The sequence below is a fragment of the Pristiophorus japonicus genome, chromosome 10 (genome assembly GCF_044704955.1).
Source record: "Pristiophorus japonicus isolate sPriJap1 chromosome 10, sPriJap1.hap1, whole genome shotgun sequence".
NCBI classification, from domain to species: Eukaryota; Metazoa; Chordata; class Chondrichthyes; family Pristiophoridae; genus Pristiophorus; species Pristiophorus japonicus.
This window is the reverse complement of record NC_091986.1, coordinates 198,371,829-198,384,951: the sequence shown is the minus strand read 5'-3', so window position 1 is coordinate 198,384,951 and position 13,123 is coordinate 198,371,829. Positions and strand designations below refer to the sequence as shown.

Sequence of the window (13,123 nt, the reverse complement as noted above, 5' to 3'; positions counted from 1 at the left end):
CGAAGCTTTATCTTGAAACAACCTCAGCATTGGCCCTTCCCTTTTAAGGGAGGAAAGGAGCCTGTGAATTCGGCAGCGCTGCACTGGACATTGTGCAGTTTCTGCCGCTACCACCTCTCTTGCTCTGTTTAGCGCTCCAAAGGAAGTGTTGGCGATTGATTTAGCGTTCCACTTCCTTCCTGGAGCTCTAAACCGGAAGTTCATGTCCCATTGAATTGTGTAACACCTGGCAATACTTTTGGGCTACTGCAATTTCTAGCCCTTAATGTTTTGATAATTTTATACATCATTAGAACTGTAATCTGGGCCAATATTTACAAATATACATTTCATACATTGTATGTGCATAATTTGGGATGTGAAAGTGTTTAATTAAAGCTGTAGCTATCCACTTTTACTGTTGCAAATGGGCACTGCGCCTGCTTTCATCAACTGAGTCTTACGTGGGCAATTGCTGGCCAGTCGCTGGGCACATAGCCCAACTCTGCGCTGGCGGCTGCTTTTTCCATGCCCCCGCGGATGGCCTGTCAATACGTACGTTGACCGGCTGCAAGTTACAGATTTCGCACATGCGCAAACTTGTGGTAGATTTCCATGGGACGCCGTCATACACACCACAATTTCAGGGCCAATATCTTGACCTTATTAATAGCAAAATTACACTGTAAACTATTTTGCAGGATCTTCAATAATTGGCCAATGAAGAATCAGAACATAAGAACATAAGAAATAGGAGCAGGAGTAGGCCATTTGGCCCCTCGAGCCTGCTCCACCATTTAACAAGATCATGGCTGATCTGATCATGGAATCAGCTCCACTCCACATAGGAGGACTTTGGCTGTAAGCCAATAAAGATACACTGCATGAATAATTCTGATTCTTACTGTATTACATTAGTTGTATGCCACTGGATACGGAGCTGGAGGAAGACTGGGGATTGGAGGAACAGAGTCTGTATCTACCCCCACTTTGCTGGAATCCATTCAACATGTTTTTATAAAGAAGGTGGCAGTGAATTCAGGAGGCAAGCACTGCCTTGCCTTGTCATCTGAAGGAGAAGTCTACTCTTGGGGCGAGGCAGAAGACGGCAAGCTGGGGCATGGCAATAGGAGGTAAAAGAAGTTGTGTACTCTAACAATAATTAATAATATAACATATAGTGTATAAATTTCAAGGCAGACCTTTAATCTTAAGCATGTTAATTCCACGCTCTATATTTTTTTTGTGTCGACACAGTCTTTAAAAATTTATTGCTGCTGCCTCCCAAATGAAAAGATACCGCAGTGTCAATCTCAAATTGTTGTGGATTTATTTGTGGCCTTGGTTCGGCCAAGGAGAAAACCAGACAATCTCCTCAATATTACATAACATCTGGCTTGTGTCACTAGTCTTCAATGTTGCTGCCTTAATTTGAGTTATCAGCTGACTCCAGCACTGTGACTGTAATGTGGGTATAACGAGTGCACTACCTAGTGCCCCCATTAGAGGAAGCAGCGTGCGGTGGCCCGGCCCGGCCCGGAAATTGGCGCGGTCCCAGCCTGCATGACCATCAGCAGGCTGGGGCCACTAGAGGGAGCAGCGTGCGGCGGCATACCACTGCAGGGAACAGCCCGTGCTGCTGCAGGAGGGCGACGGCTGACTGCAGTGCGAGCAGGTACAGCAGGAGTGGCGAGGTCGGGGCGAAGGAGCGGCAAGAGTTCGTAGAGGGATGTGATCGGGGCCCAAGAGAGGCGAGAGTTCAGGGCTCAGAGGGTCCAGGGGCAGCGCGGGCTAGCCCACACTGCGATATGTGTGCGCACTAGATCCGTGCAGCAGAGCTGGTCTCCAGTTGTCTTGGTTAATCCTTGCCACTGGATCAAGACCTAGCTTTGTCAAGCCCGTGTGGTGGCTGATGTGCAATGGCCACCACACGTAAAAAAAATTCACGCACGGCCATCTTCCACACTTCAATATGTAGTTTGGAATCTGGAATATTAGATCCTTCATTGAAACACCTGTGAACTCTCATCCCTTTTCGACGTGGAAGCTAGTCATTCTCATTTTGAGGGACTGCCTATGATGACGACCTAGTGCCTCTTTCCTAGAAGCTTGTTCCTGTTGCTAACTCTATTTGATTTTATAAAATGGGCTTGTGTTTTTTTTTAATTTTAAGTTATTTTCTCCTGTTGTCTTCTAAGCTGGGTGTTGCCATGCACATTCCAGTCAGCCAGGTGAGGCAGTCTTATAAGAACAGTATTCACTGATGCTGCTTGGTTGGCTGATACGAATTGCAATTCGAGTTGGGTGAGCTGGTCTATGTTGGTACTTTCCTCACACCAAAAGTTAATGCCTTGTTTCCATGAGTATTCCAGCTGACAGCTAAATAGGTCCAGCTACCTAAAATTGACAGTTTTGGCTGATGGGGCAGCTCAAACTTTCAAATTTTTGACCTTCGTGGTTTGGAGCAAGCGTTACTAAGTGACCGTTTTAATATTCTCATTTCAAGTAACCTTTTGAGAAATTCAGTGAAGATGTTTATTTCATTTTAATTTTTGCCTCTTTCAGTCCTTGTGACCGCCCTCGTGTTGTTGAATCACTGCGTGGCATAGAAGTGATTGACGTTGCTGCTGGAGGAGCACATAGTGCTTGCATTACTGCAGCAGGAGAGCTTTACACTTGGGGCAAGGGCAGATACGGAAGACTAGGACATGGGGACAGTGAAGATCAGTTGAAACCAAAGTTGGTGAGTAGTTCTGTCGAAAGGACATCGACTTGAAACGTTAACTCTGTTTCTCTCCACAGATGCTGCCCGACCCGCTAAAATTTCCAGCATTTTCTGTTTTTACTACTAATGGAAGTATTGATTGAACCCTAAAAAGCTATTGCAGTGTTGATGATGGAAGCAAATTCTTGTTGTGCCTGTTTTATTGCTTGCATTTATTGACCTAAAAATTAAAAACTATTTATTTCTATATCTTTAGCCTATTTTGAGTATATAGGCAACCTTCTGACATTGAATCTTAATTGTCCCATTCACTTAACTTAGATCTGAACTTCCTGGCCTACTGTGCAACATGTTTCATCTTTTTACTTACACTTAATTTGTATTTCCTTTCTGATTCTTCGACAACTTTTCCCTTTTCAAATTTCAAATTCATTGTGTTGGGAATTGGTATCATAATAAAGTATAAATTCCCTAATTATGTATGTGCAAGAGTTTAGACTTTGGAAACTTCTGATGACTTTTAGACTCAAAATTCCCATTGTACTATTTTGAAGATGAGCAGGGGAGTTATCCCCGGTGTCCTGTCCAATATTTATCCCTCAATCAACATAACCAAAAAAGATTATCTGGTCATTATCATGTTGCTGGTTGTGGGAGCTTGCTTGTGCGCAAATTGGCTGCCGTGTTTCCTACATTACAACAGTGACTCCAAAGGTACTTCATTGGCTGTGAAGCGCTTTGAAACTTCCGGTGGTCATGAAAGGCGCTATATAAATCCAAGTCTTTTTCTCTTTTTCTCTTTTTCTCTTTTTCTCTTTTTCTCTTTTTCTCTTTTTCTCTCTTTCTCTTTTTCTCTTTTTCTCTTTTTCTCTTTTTCTCTTTTTCTCTTTTTCAATTTTTCTCTTTTTCTCTTTTTCTCTCTTTTTCTCTTTTTCTCTCTTTTTCTCTTTTTCTCTTTCTCTGCAACATCTACCATTAAGAACAGAAAAGGGCTGCCCGTGATGGCACACAAGGGTTACCATCTGGTCAGACAGCTAAGCAACGGAGCAGGTCTAGTGTATCAGGCACAGCTACGTGAACATGACACATGAGATCTCACTAAGGAGGCTGAGATTTAGCAGATAAATTGCAAGAGTTTGCCCATCTCCTTAAGATGATGTCCAGGTAAATCTAACATCTGCACAACAGTGCCATTTGGTGTCAAAGACACCTTGGCCTTCAGTTTTTAACCATCAGGCTTGTACTGGGAGCGTCAACAGTGTTGGCCAGTTTACTGTCCAAAAGGTATCAAGGTTGTCACACATACGTTATTTAGCAGGCCAGCGACTTAATCACTTTCACCGTTGACCAAAAGCAGCAACATGAGAGAGCAACACAGTTTTACAAATGAGTTGGCAATTTGAGAGATTCCAGGGGGTTGTTAATTGCACCATGTTGTCATTCAGTACCCTATGCACAATGCTACATTGTATATGAACCAAGGAATTTTGTTCACTTAGTATGCAGATGGTATGTGACTAACATCACAGAATCATGCAGATGAATGCCTGTTCCTTTAGAAGCTCTCACGATGCCTTTGTTTTCATAGAACCAAGACATTTACAGCACGGAAGGAGGCCATTTTGGCCCATCGTATCCGCGCTGGCCGACCAAGAGCTATCCAGCCTAATCCTACTTTCCAGCTCTTTGTCCGTAGCCCTGTAGGTTACGGCACTTTAAGTGTACATCCAAGTACCTTTTAAATGTGCTGAGGGTTCCTGCCTCTACTACCTTTTCAGGCGGTGAGTTCCCGACCCCGACCACCCTCTGGGTGAAGAAATTTCCCCTACTATCTCCTCTAAACCTCCCCCAATTACTTTAAATCTATGCCCTCTGGTTGTTGACCATTCTGCCAAGGGAAGCAGGTTCTTCCTATCCACTTTATCCAGGCCCCTCATAATTTTATACACCTCAATCAGGTCTCCCCTTAGCCTTCTCTGTTCCAAAGAAAACAGACCCAGCATCTCTAATCTTTCCTCATAGCCAAAATTCTCCAATCTAGGCAACATTCTTGTAAATCTCCTCTGCACCCTTTCATGCAATCACATCTTTCCTGTAATGTGATGACCAGAACTGTACCTAGTACTCCAGCTGCGGCCTAACTGGTGTTTTATACAGTTCAACCATAACCTCCTTGCTCTTGTATTCTATGCCTCGACTTATAAAGACAAATATTCCATATGCCTTCTTAACCACCTTATCTACCTGGCCTGCTACCTTCAGGGATCTGTGGACCTGCACTCCAAAGTCCCTTTGTTCCACTACACTTCTCAGTGTCCTACCATTTAATGTGTGTTCCCTTGCCTTGTTAGACCTCCCCAAATGCATTACCTCACACTTATCCGGATTGAATTCCATTTGCCACTGTTCTGCCCACCTGACCAGTACATTGATATCAATGTATCTTCCTGCAGTCCGCAGCTTTCTTCTTCATTATCAATCACACAGCATATTTTTGTGTCATCTACAAACTTCTTAATCATACCCCAATATTCAAGTCCAAGTCATTGATATATACCACAAAAAGCAAGGGACCCAGCACTGAGCCCTGCAAACCCCACTGGATACAGCCTTCTAGTCACAAAACACCCATCAACCATTACCCTTTGCTTCCTGCCTCTGAACCAATTTTGGATCCAACTTGCTATTTTGCCCTGGATCCTATGGGCTATTACTTTCATGACCAGTGTGCCATGTGGGACCATATCAAAAGCTTTGCTAAAATCCATATACACTACATCATCCACACTGCCCTCATCGACCCTCTTAGTTATCTCCTCGAAAAATTCAATCAAGTTAGTCAGACACAACCTTCCCTTGACAAATACATGTTGACTGTTCTTGATTAATTCAGGTCTTTCCAAATGAAGATTTATCCTGTCTCAGGATTTTTTTCCAATAATTTTCCCACCACCGAAGTTAGGCTGACCGGCCTGCAATTACTCGGTCTATCCCTTTCTCCCTTTTTAAACAAAGGTACAACATTAGCAGTCCTCTGGCACCGCACCTGTAGCCAGAGAGGATTGGAAAATGATGGTCAGAGCCTCTGCTATTTCCTCTTTTGCTTCTCTTAACAACCTGGGATACATTTCATCTGGGCCTGGGGATTTATCCACTTTCAAAACTGCTAAGCCTCTTAATACTTCCTCTCTCTCTATATTTATCTCGTCTAATATTTCACACTCCTGCTCCCTCATTGCAAAATCTGCATCACCCTTTCTTTTGTGAAAATGGATGCAAAGAATTCATTAAGAATCCTACCCACGTCTTCTGCCTCCACACAGACATTTCCTTTATGGTCTCTAATAGGTCCCACTCTTTCTCTAGTTATCCATTTGCTCTTAAATGATTTATGAAACATCTTTGGGTTTTCCCTGATTTTACTTGCCAACATTCTTTCATGCTCTCTCTTTGCTTTCCTGATATCTCTTTTCATTGCAACCCTGCACTTCTTATACTCCAGAGTTTCCGCAATGTTGAGTTCCCAGTATCTGTCATAAGCTTCCCTTTTTTTCTTTATCTTACCCTGTATGTCCCTTGACATAGAAACATAGAAAATAGGTGCAGGAGCAGGCCATTCAGCCCTTTGAGTCTGCACCACCATTCAGTATGATCATGGCTGATCATGCAACCTCAGTACCCCACCCCTGCCTTCTCTCCATACCCCCGATCCCTTTAGCCGCAGGGGCCACATCTAACTCCCTTTTGAATATGTCCAACGAACTGGACTCCACAACTTTCTGTGGCAGAGAATTCCACAGGTTCATAACTCGCTGGGTGAAAAAGTTTCTCCTCATCTCGGTCCTACATGGCTTACCCCTTATCCTTAGACTGTGACCCCTGGTTCTGGACTACCCCAACATCGGGAACATTCTTCCAGCATCTAATCTGTCCAATCCCGTCAGAATTTTATACATTTCTATGAGATCCTCTCTCATCTAAATTCCAGTGAGTATAAGCCTAGCCGATCCAGTCTTTCCTCATATGTCAGTCCTGCCATCCCGAGAATCACTCTGGTGAACCTTCGCTGCACTCTCTCAATAACAAGCACGTCCTTCCTCAGATTAGGAGACCAAAACTGAACACAATACTCGAGGTGTGGTCTCACTAAGGCCCTGTACAACTGCAGCAAGACCTCCCTCCTCCTATACTCAAATCTCCTCGCTATGAAGGCCAGCATGCCATTTGCTTTCTTTACTGCCTGCTGTACTTGCATGCCTGCCTTCAATGACTGATGTACCATGACACCCAGGTCTTGTTGCACCTCCCCTTTTACTAATCTGTCACCATTCAAATAATAATCTGCCTTCCTGTTTTTGCCACCAAAGTAGATAACCTCACATTTATCCACATTGGGCAAATGCATGGCAGATGCAGTATATTCACCTAGCCTGTCTAAGTCCCCCTGCAGCCTCTTAGCATCCTCCTCGCAGCTCACACTGCCACCCAGCTTAGTGTCATCTGCAAACTTGGAGATATTACATTCAATTCCTTCGTCTAAATCATTAATGTATATTGTAAATAGTTAGGGTCCCAGCACTGAACCCTGTGGCACCCCACTAGTCACTGCCTGTCATTCTGAAAAGGACCCATTTATTCCCACTCTTTGCTTCCTGTCTGCCAACATGTTCTTTATCCATGTCAATACATTACCCCCAATACCATGTGCCTTCATTTTGCACACCAATCTCTTGTGCGGGACCTTGTCAGAAACCTTTTGAATGTCTAAATACACCACATCCACTGGTTCTCCCTTGTCCACTCTACTAGTTACATCCGCAAAAAATTCTAGAAGATTTGTCAAGCATGATTTCCCTTTTATAAATCCATGCTGACTTGGACCGATCCTGTCACTGCTTTCCAAATGTGCTGCTATTACATCTTTAATAATTGATTCCAGCATTTTCCCCACCACCGATGTCAGGTTAACCGGTCTATAATTCTCTGTTTTCTCTCTCCTTTTTTAAAAAGTGGTGTTACATTAGCTACCCTTCAATCCATAGGAACTGATCCTGAGTCTATAGAATGTTGGAAAATGATCACCAATGCATCAACTATTTCTAGGGCCACTTCCTTAAATACTCTGGGATGTAGACTTTCAGTCCCTTCAGTTTCCCTAATACCATTTCCTGACCAATAAGGATTTCCCTCAGTTCCCCCTTCTCGCTAGATCCGTGATCCTCTTATATTTTAGGGAGGTTATTCGTGTCTTCCTTAGTGAAGACAGAACCAAAATATTTGTTCAATTGGTCTGCCATTTCTTTGTTCCCCATTATAAATTCACCTGATTCTGACTGCAATGGACTTACATTAGTCTTCACTAATCTTTTTCTCTTCACATATCTATAGAAGCTTTTGCAGTCAGTTTTTATGTTCCCTGCAAGCTTACTCTCATACTCTATTTTCCCCTTCCTAATTAAACCCTTAGTCCTCCTCTTGAATTCTAAATTTCTCCCAGTCCTCAGGTTTGCTGCTTTTTCTGGCCAATTTATATGCCTCTTCCTTGGATTTAACACTTTCCCTAATTTCCCTTGTTAGCCACAGCTGTGCCACCTTCCCTTTTTTATTTTTACGCCACACAGGGATGTACAATTGTTGTAGTTCATCCATGTGATCTTTAAATGTCTGCCATTGCCTATCCACTGTCAACCTTTTAAGTATCATTCGCCAGTCGATCCTAGCCAATTCACGTCTCATACCATCAAAATTTCCTTTCTTTAAGTTCAGGACCCTAGTCTCTGAATTAACCGTGTCACTCTCCATCTTAATGAAGAATTCCACCATATTATGGTCACTCTTCCCAAAGGGGCCTCGCATGACCAGATTGCTAATGAATCCCCCCTCATTACATAAGACCCAGTCTAGGATGACCTGCTCACTAGTTGGCTCCTCGACATATTGGTCTAGAAAGCCATCCCTTATACACTCCAGGAAATCTTCCTCCACAGTATTGCTACCAATTTGGTTAGCCCAATCAGCATATAAATTAAAGTCACCCATGACAAGTGCTGTATCCTTGTTGCACGCGTCCCTAATTTCCTGTTTGATGCCATCCCCAACCTCCCTCCTACTGTTTGGTGGTCTGTACACAACTCCCATTAATGTTTTCTGCCCTTTGGTGTTTCGCAGCTCTACCCATACAGATTCCACATCATCCAAGCTAATATCCTTCCTTAATATTGTGTTAATCTCCTCTTTAACCAGTAACGCTACCCCACCTTCTTTTCCTTCCTGTCTATCCTTCCTGAATATTGAATACTGGATACCCCTGGATATTGAGTTCCCAGCCTTGGTTACCCTGGAGCAATGTCTCCGTAATCCCAATTACATCATATCCGTTAACATCTATCTGTGACATCCATGGGGCTCTAGATTTGTTAGCCCCACCATTGTTTTTCAAGGGAACATACTTATACTTGCTCTGTATCCTCTGGATCTCCTCCTTGAATGCCTTCCACTGCTTTGACACTGACTTACCATCAAGTAGCCAGTTCCAGTCCACTTTTGCCAAATCTCATCTCGTCTCAGCAAAACTGACTCTACCCCAATTGAGAATTTTTATTCCTGGTCCCCCTTTGTCCTTTTCCATAACTACCCTAAATCTTACTGAATTATGATCACTAGCACCAAAATGCTCTCCCACTGATACCTCTTCCACTTGCCCCTCTTCATTCCCCAAAACCAAGTCCAGAACCATCCCCTCCCTTGGGCTTATTACATACTGGCTAAAGAAGATCTCCTGAATGCATTTTAGGAATTCCGTACCCTCTGTACCATTTACACTATCTTTTTCCTGGTTAATATTAGGGTAGTTGAAATCCTCCTCTCTTGCAGCTCTATAGTTCTTGCACTTCGCAGCCATTTGCCCACATATTTGTTCTTCTATCTCCCTCTGACTGCTTGGGGGTCTATTGTACACTCCCAGTAGTGTGATCGCCCCATTTTTGTTCTTTAGTTCAACCCATATGGCCTCGTTTGATGACCCCTCTAACATATCATCCCTTCTCACAGCTGTAATTGTTTCTTTAATCAATACTGCAATTATCAACATCACCGTTGCCTGAAGGGGAAGAATGGAAAAATAGTTTTTATAAGACTGAAGCTACCCTCTGTCACTGGGGTTAATTTCTTTTTTAGTTAGCACCCTGTTTGAATGTACAAATCAAACTGCTTGTAAATTTGCACCCACCTGTAGGTTCTTATTTGCCCAATATGGAGCACGCACTCCTTGCAGGGACACACGGCACTTACCCCAATACAGAGGCAAAGGAGTCGGAACTCCCCAGGAGCACTGCTGAAAGTTAACCAGCTAAAACCATGCAGTTTATCCGTACAATGCATTGAGTTTCAATTGTTAGACTTTACAACCTTTGGACTCAACATCGAGTTCAGCAACTCCAGTTCATAACCACTGCTCACTTTTAATGACAATGGCACTGCTGTTGCTATTTACAGCTCCTCTAGACCCATCTTTTGTTTCTTTACCCATCCTGTTACCAACCCCTTTTTGCCTTGTCCCATCATGACTTTTGGCATTTAATCACTTCTGCCTTCCACCCTATCACAGACCTTCCCTTTTTGTTCTTTCCTCCTCTCCCCCTTCTTTCCCTGCCTCTCTACTTACTTACAAACTGTTACATCTCTAACTTCTTCCAATTCTGACGAAAGGTCATCGCCCTGAAACGGTAACTCTGTTTCTCGCTCCACAGATGCTGCCTGACCTGCTGAGTATTTCCAACGTTTTCTGTTTTTATTTCAGATTTCTGGCATTTGCAGTATTTTGCTTTTGTGTTGGGTCAGCGGGGTCCTTTACAGAACGTTAGGGGATGGCAGATGAACTAAATTAATTCTTTATAGTGATCTTCACAAAAACCTATGACCTAATTGTTTGTAATGTATAATATTTTATTATAGTGCTGTATCAAGTTAAAACATAGGAGGAGGCCATTTGGCCTTTGCACATAAATTAGGTTCTTCTTGGGGACTGATTTTGCAGAGTCCTCTTGTGCTCATCTTAGATCATAGTCTTGTAACTTCAATTTACCTGTCAATGGAAATTATCAATGTTTACCTCGCCTATTTCTTTTATCATTTTGAATACTATCAAATCCCCCCTCAATCATCCTAGCTTGAGAGTTCACATCTTTAGTTTTTCTAGCCTTTTCTCCTACCTAACTCAATCCTATTATCCTAATAAATCTGAATTGCAATTTATCCAGAGCTATTACATCCCTCCCAATATACAAGGTCATATGAGTAGGCCGTTCAGCCCTTCGAGCCAGCTCTGCCATTTAATAAGATCATGGCTGATCTTCCAACGTAACTCCATCTTCCCGCACTATCCCTTGATTCCCTTAGTATCCAAAAATCTATCGATCTCTGTCTTGAATATACGCAATGACTGAGCATCCACAGCCCACTGGGATAGAGAATTCCAAAGATTCAGAACCCTCTGAGTGAAGAAATGTCTCCTCAGCTTGGTCTTAAATGGCCGGCCCCTTATCCTCAGATTGGGACCGCTAGTTCTATACTTCCCAGCCTGCAGAGACATCTTTCTAGCATCTAACCTTAAGAATTTTATATGTTTCAATGAGATCATCTCTTGTTTTTCAAAACTCTAGGGAATATAGGCCTAATCTACTCTCACTCTCCTCATAGGACAATTCCCCCACCCCAAGAATCAATCTAATGAACCTTTGTTGCATTCCCTCTAGAGCAAGTATATCCTTCCTTGGGTAAGGAGACTGGAGTACTGCATACAGTTTTGGCCTCCTTATTTCAGGAGGGATATACTTGCATTGGAGGCCATTTAGAGAAGATTCACGAGATTGATTCCTGAGCTGAAGAGATTATCTTATGAAGAAATGTTGAGCAGATTGGGCCGAAACTCATTGGTGAATGAAAGGTGATCTTATTGAAACGTATAAGATTCTGAGGGGGCTTGACAGGGTAGATGCATAGAGGATGTTTCCCCTCATGGGGGTATCTAGAACTTGGGAGAATAGTTTCAGAATAAGGGGTCGCCAGTTTAAAATGGAACTGAGGAGGCATGTCTTCTGAGGGTCGTGAATCTTTGGAAGTCTCTACTCCAGAGAGCAGTGGAGGCTGGGTCACTGAATATATTTAAGGTGGAGATAGACAGAATCTCGAATGATAAGGGAGTCGAGGGTTATGGGGAGTGGGTGGGGAAGTGGAGTTGAGGTCAAGATCAGATCAGCCATGATCTTACTGAATCAAGGAGTATGGAGAGAAAGCAGGAATGGGGTACTGAAGTGCATGATCAGCCATGATATTGAATGGTGGTGCAGGCTCAAAGGGCCTACTCTTGCACCTATTTTCTATGTTTCTATGTTTCTATGGTCTTATGAGACCAAAACTTTATACAATAGTGAGGAGTCCATAAATTGCACGCAGAAATTCAGATGTGTCCTAAGCATCAGTTTGTATAATGTCATCATGACCGCTCCTTCATGACTACTTCTGGGATGCTGTGACTGTTGCTGTGTATATAAACTTGCCAGCCATTCTGTGCCACTGTCTTACAAACAGCCATGAGATAAATGATAGGTAACCTGTTTTGGTGGGGATAGGAGGAATGCCAGCCAGGAAAGTTAGAACAACTTCTTGAATATCCAGTCAAACTGACAGGGATTCCATAAATTATGTAGAGCTAAGTAAGCATGTGCTACCAAGAGATCAAAATGTCACATGTCTATACATCTTGGTACCTTAACCAAGCCAATTGTCAACTCAACCAAATACTCCTGAATTCAATAAACCTGAGTCTTTAAAAGGTTGCATGCTGAACTTATCAAATATCTGCTGGAAATTCAAGTAAATTATATATACTGGATAGTTTCCATCTACTAATTTACTTCCAGTCTCAAAACTGAACTTTTATATTCTTCAGATCATCTCTAATTTCTGTATTTGTACAACTCGTAGAATTATTGACGAGCTTCAGCACTCCTCTGTAGAATCCTTGCACGTTCTGTAGACATTTAACATTTGCAGGAAGTGATAGTTGGAAAAAACTCTTTCTGGGACACTGATGTGTGGAGTTCCACAAGGATCTTTTTTTAGATCCCATGCTGTTTGCCCACTATCAGTAATAAAGTGAAGGGCACTTGTAATATTCATAAATTCTGCTGATCACACCGAGCATTGTGGCTAGTTGCCGAATGTATGCTTATGCGAAATCCTAATGAATGGCATTTGGAATTTAGATTGATTTGTGTTCCTTGTTCAGTTAAACTATGTTAAAAAATAAAGTTTCCTCTGCTTTGCCTCAATAACATACATTGACTCCCAAGTTCAGAAGAGCAGCTACTAAATATGATTTCATTTTTACATTTCTCACTTTGCTAACCTGAAACCACC

The 13,123-nt window shown here is 42.6% G+C and overlaps 1 protein-coding gene across 10 annotated transcripts in view; it reads left to right on the top strand.

The window, feature by feature from the left end:
• herc2 (HECT and RLD domain containing E3 ubiquitin protein ligase 2) overlaps window positions 1-13,123 on the top strand; it is a 286,911-nt gene that overhangs the window by 237,156 nt on the left and 36,632 nt on the right. For all 10 annotated transcript variants that reach the window (XM_070892466.1, XM_070892467.1, XM_070892465.1 and 7 more), the window contains 2 exons: window positions 898-1,112; window positions 2,545-2,722. In XM_070892466.1, the coding sequence (XP_070748567.1) occupies window positions 898-1,112; window positions 2,545-2,722 (393 nt within the window). The remainder of the gene's footprint in view (window positions 1-897; window positions 1,113-2,544; window positions 2,723-13,123) is intronic.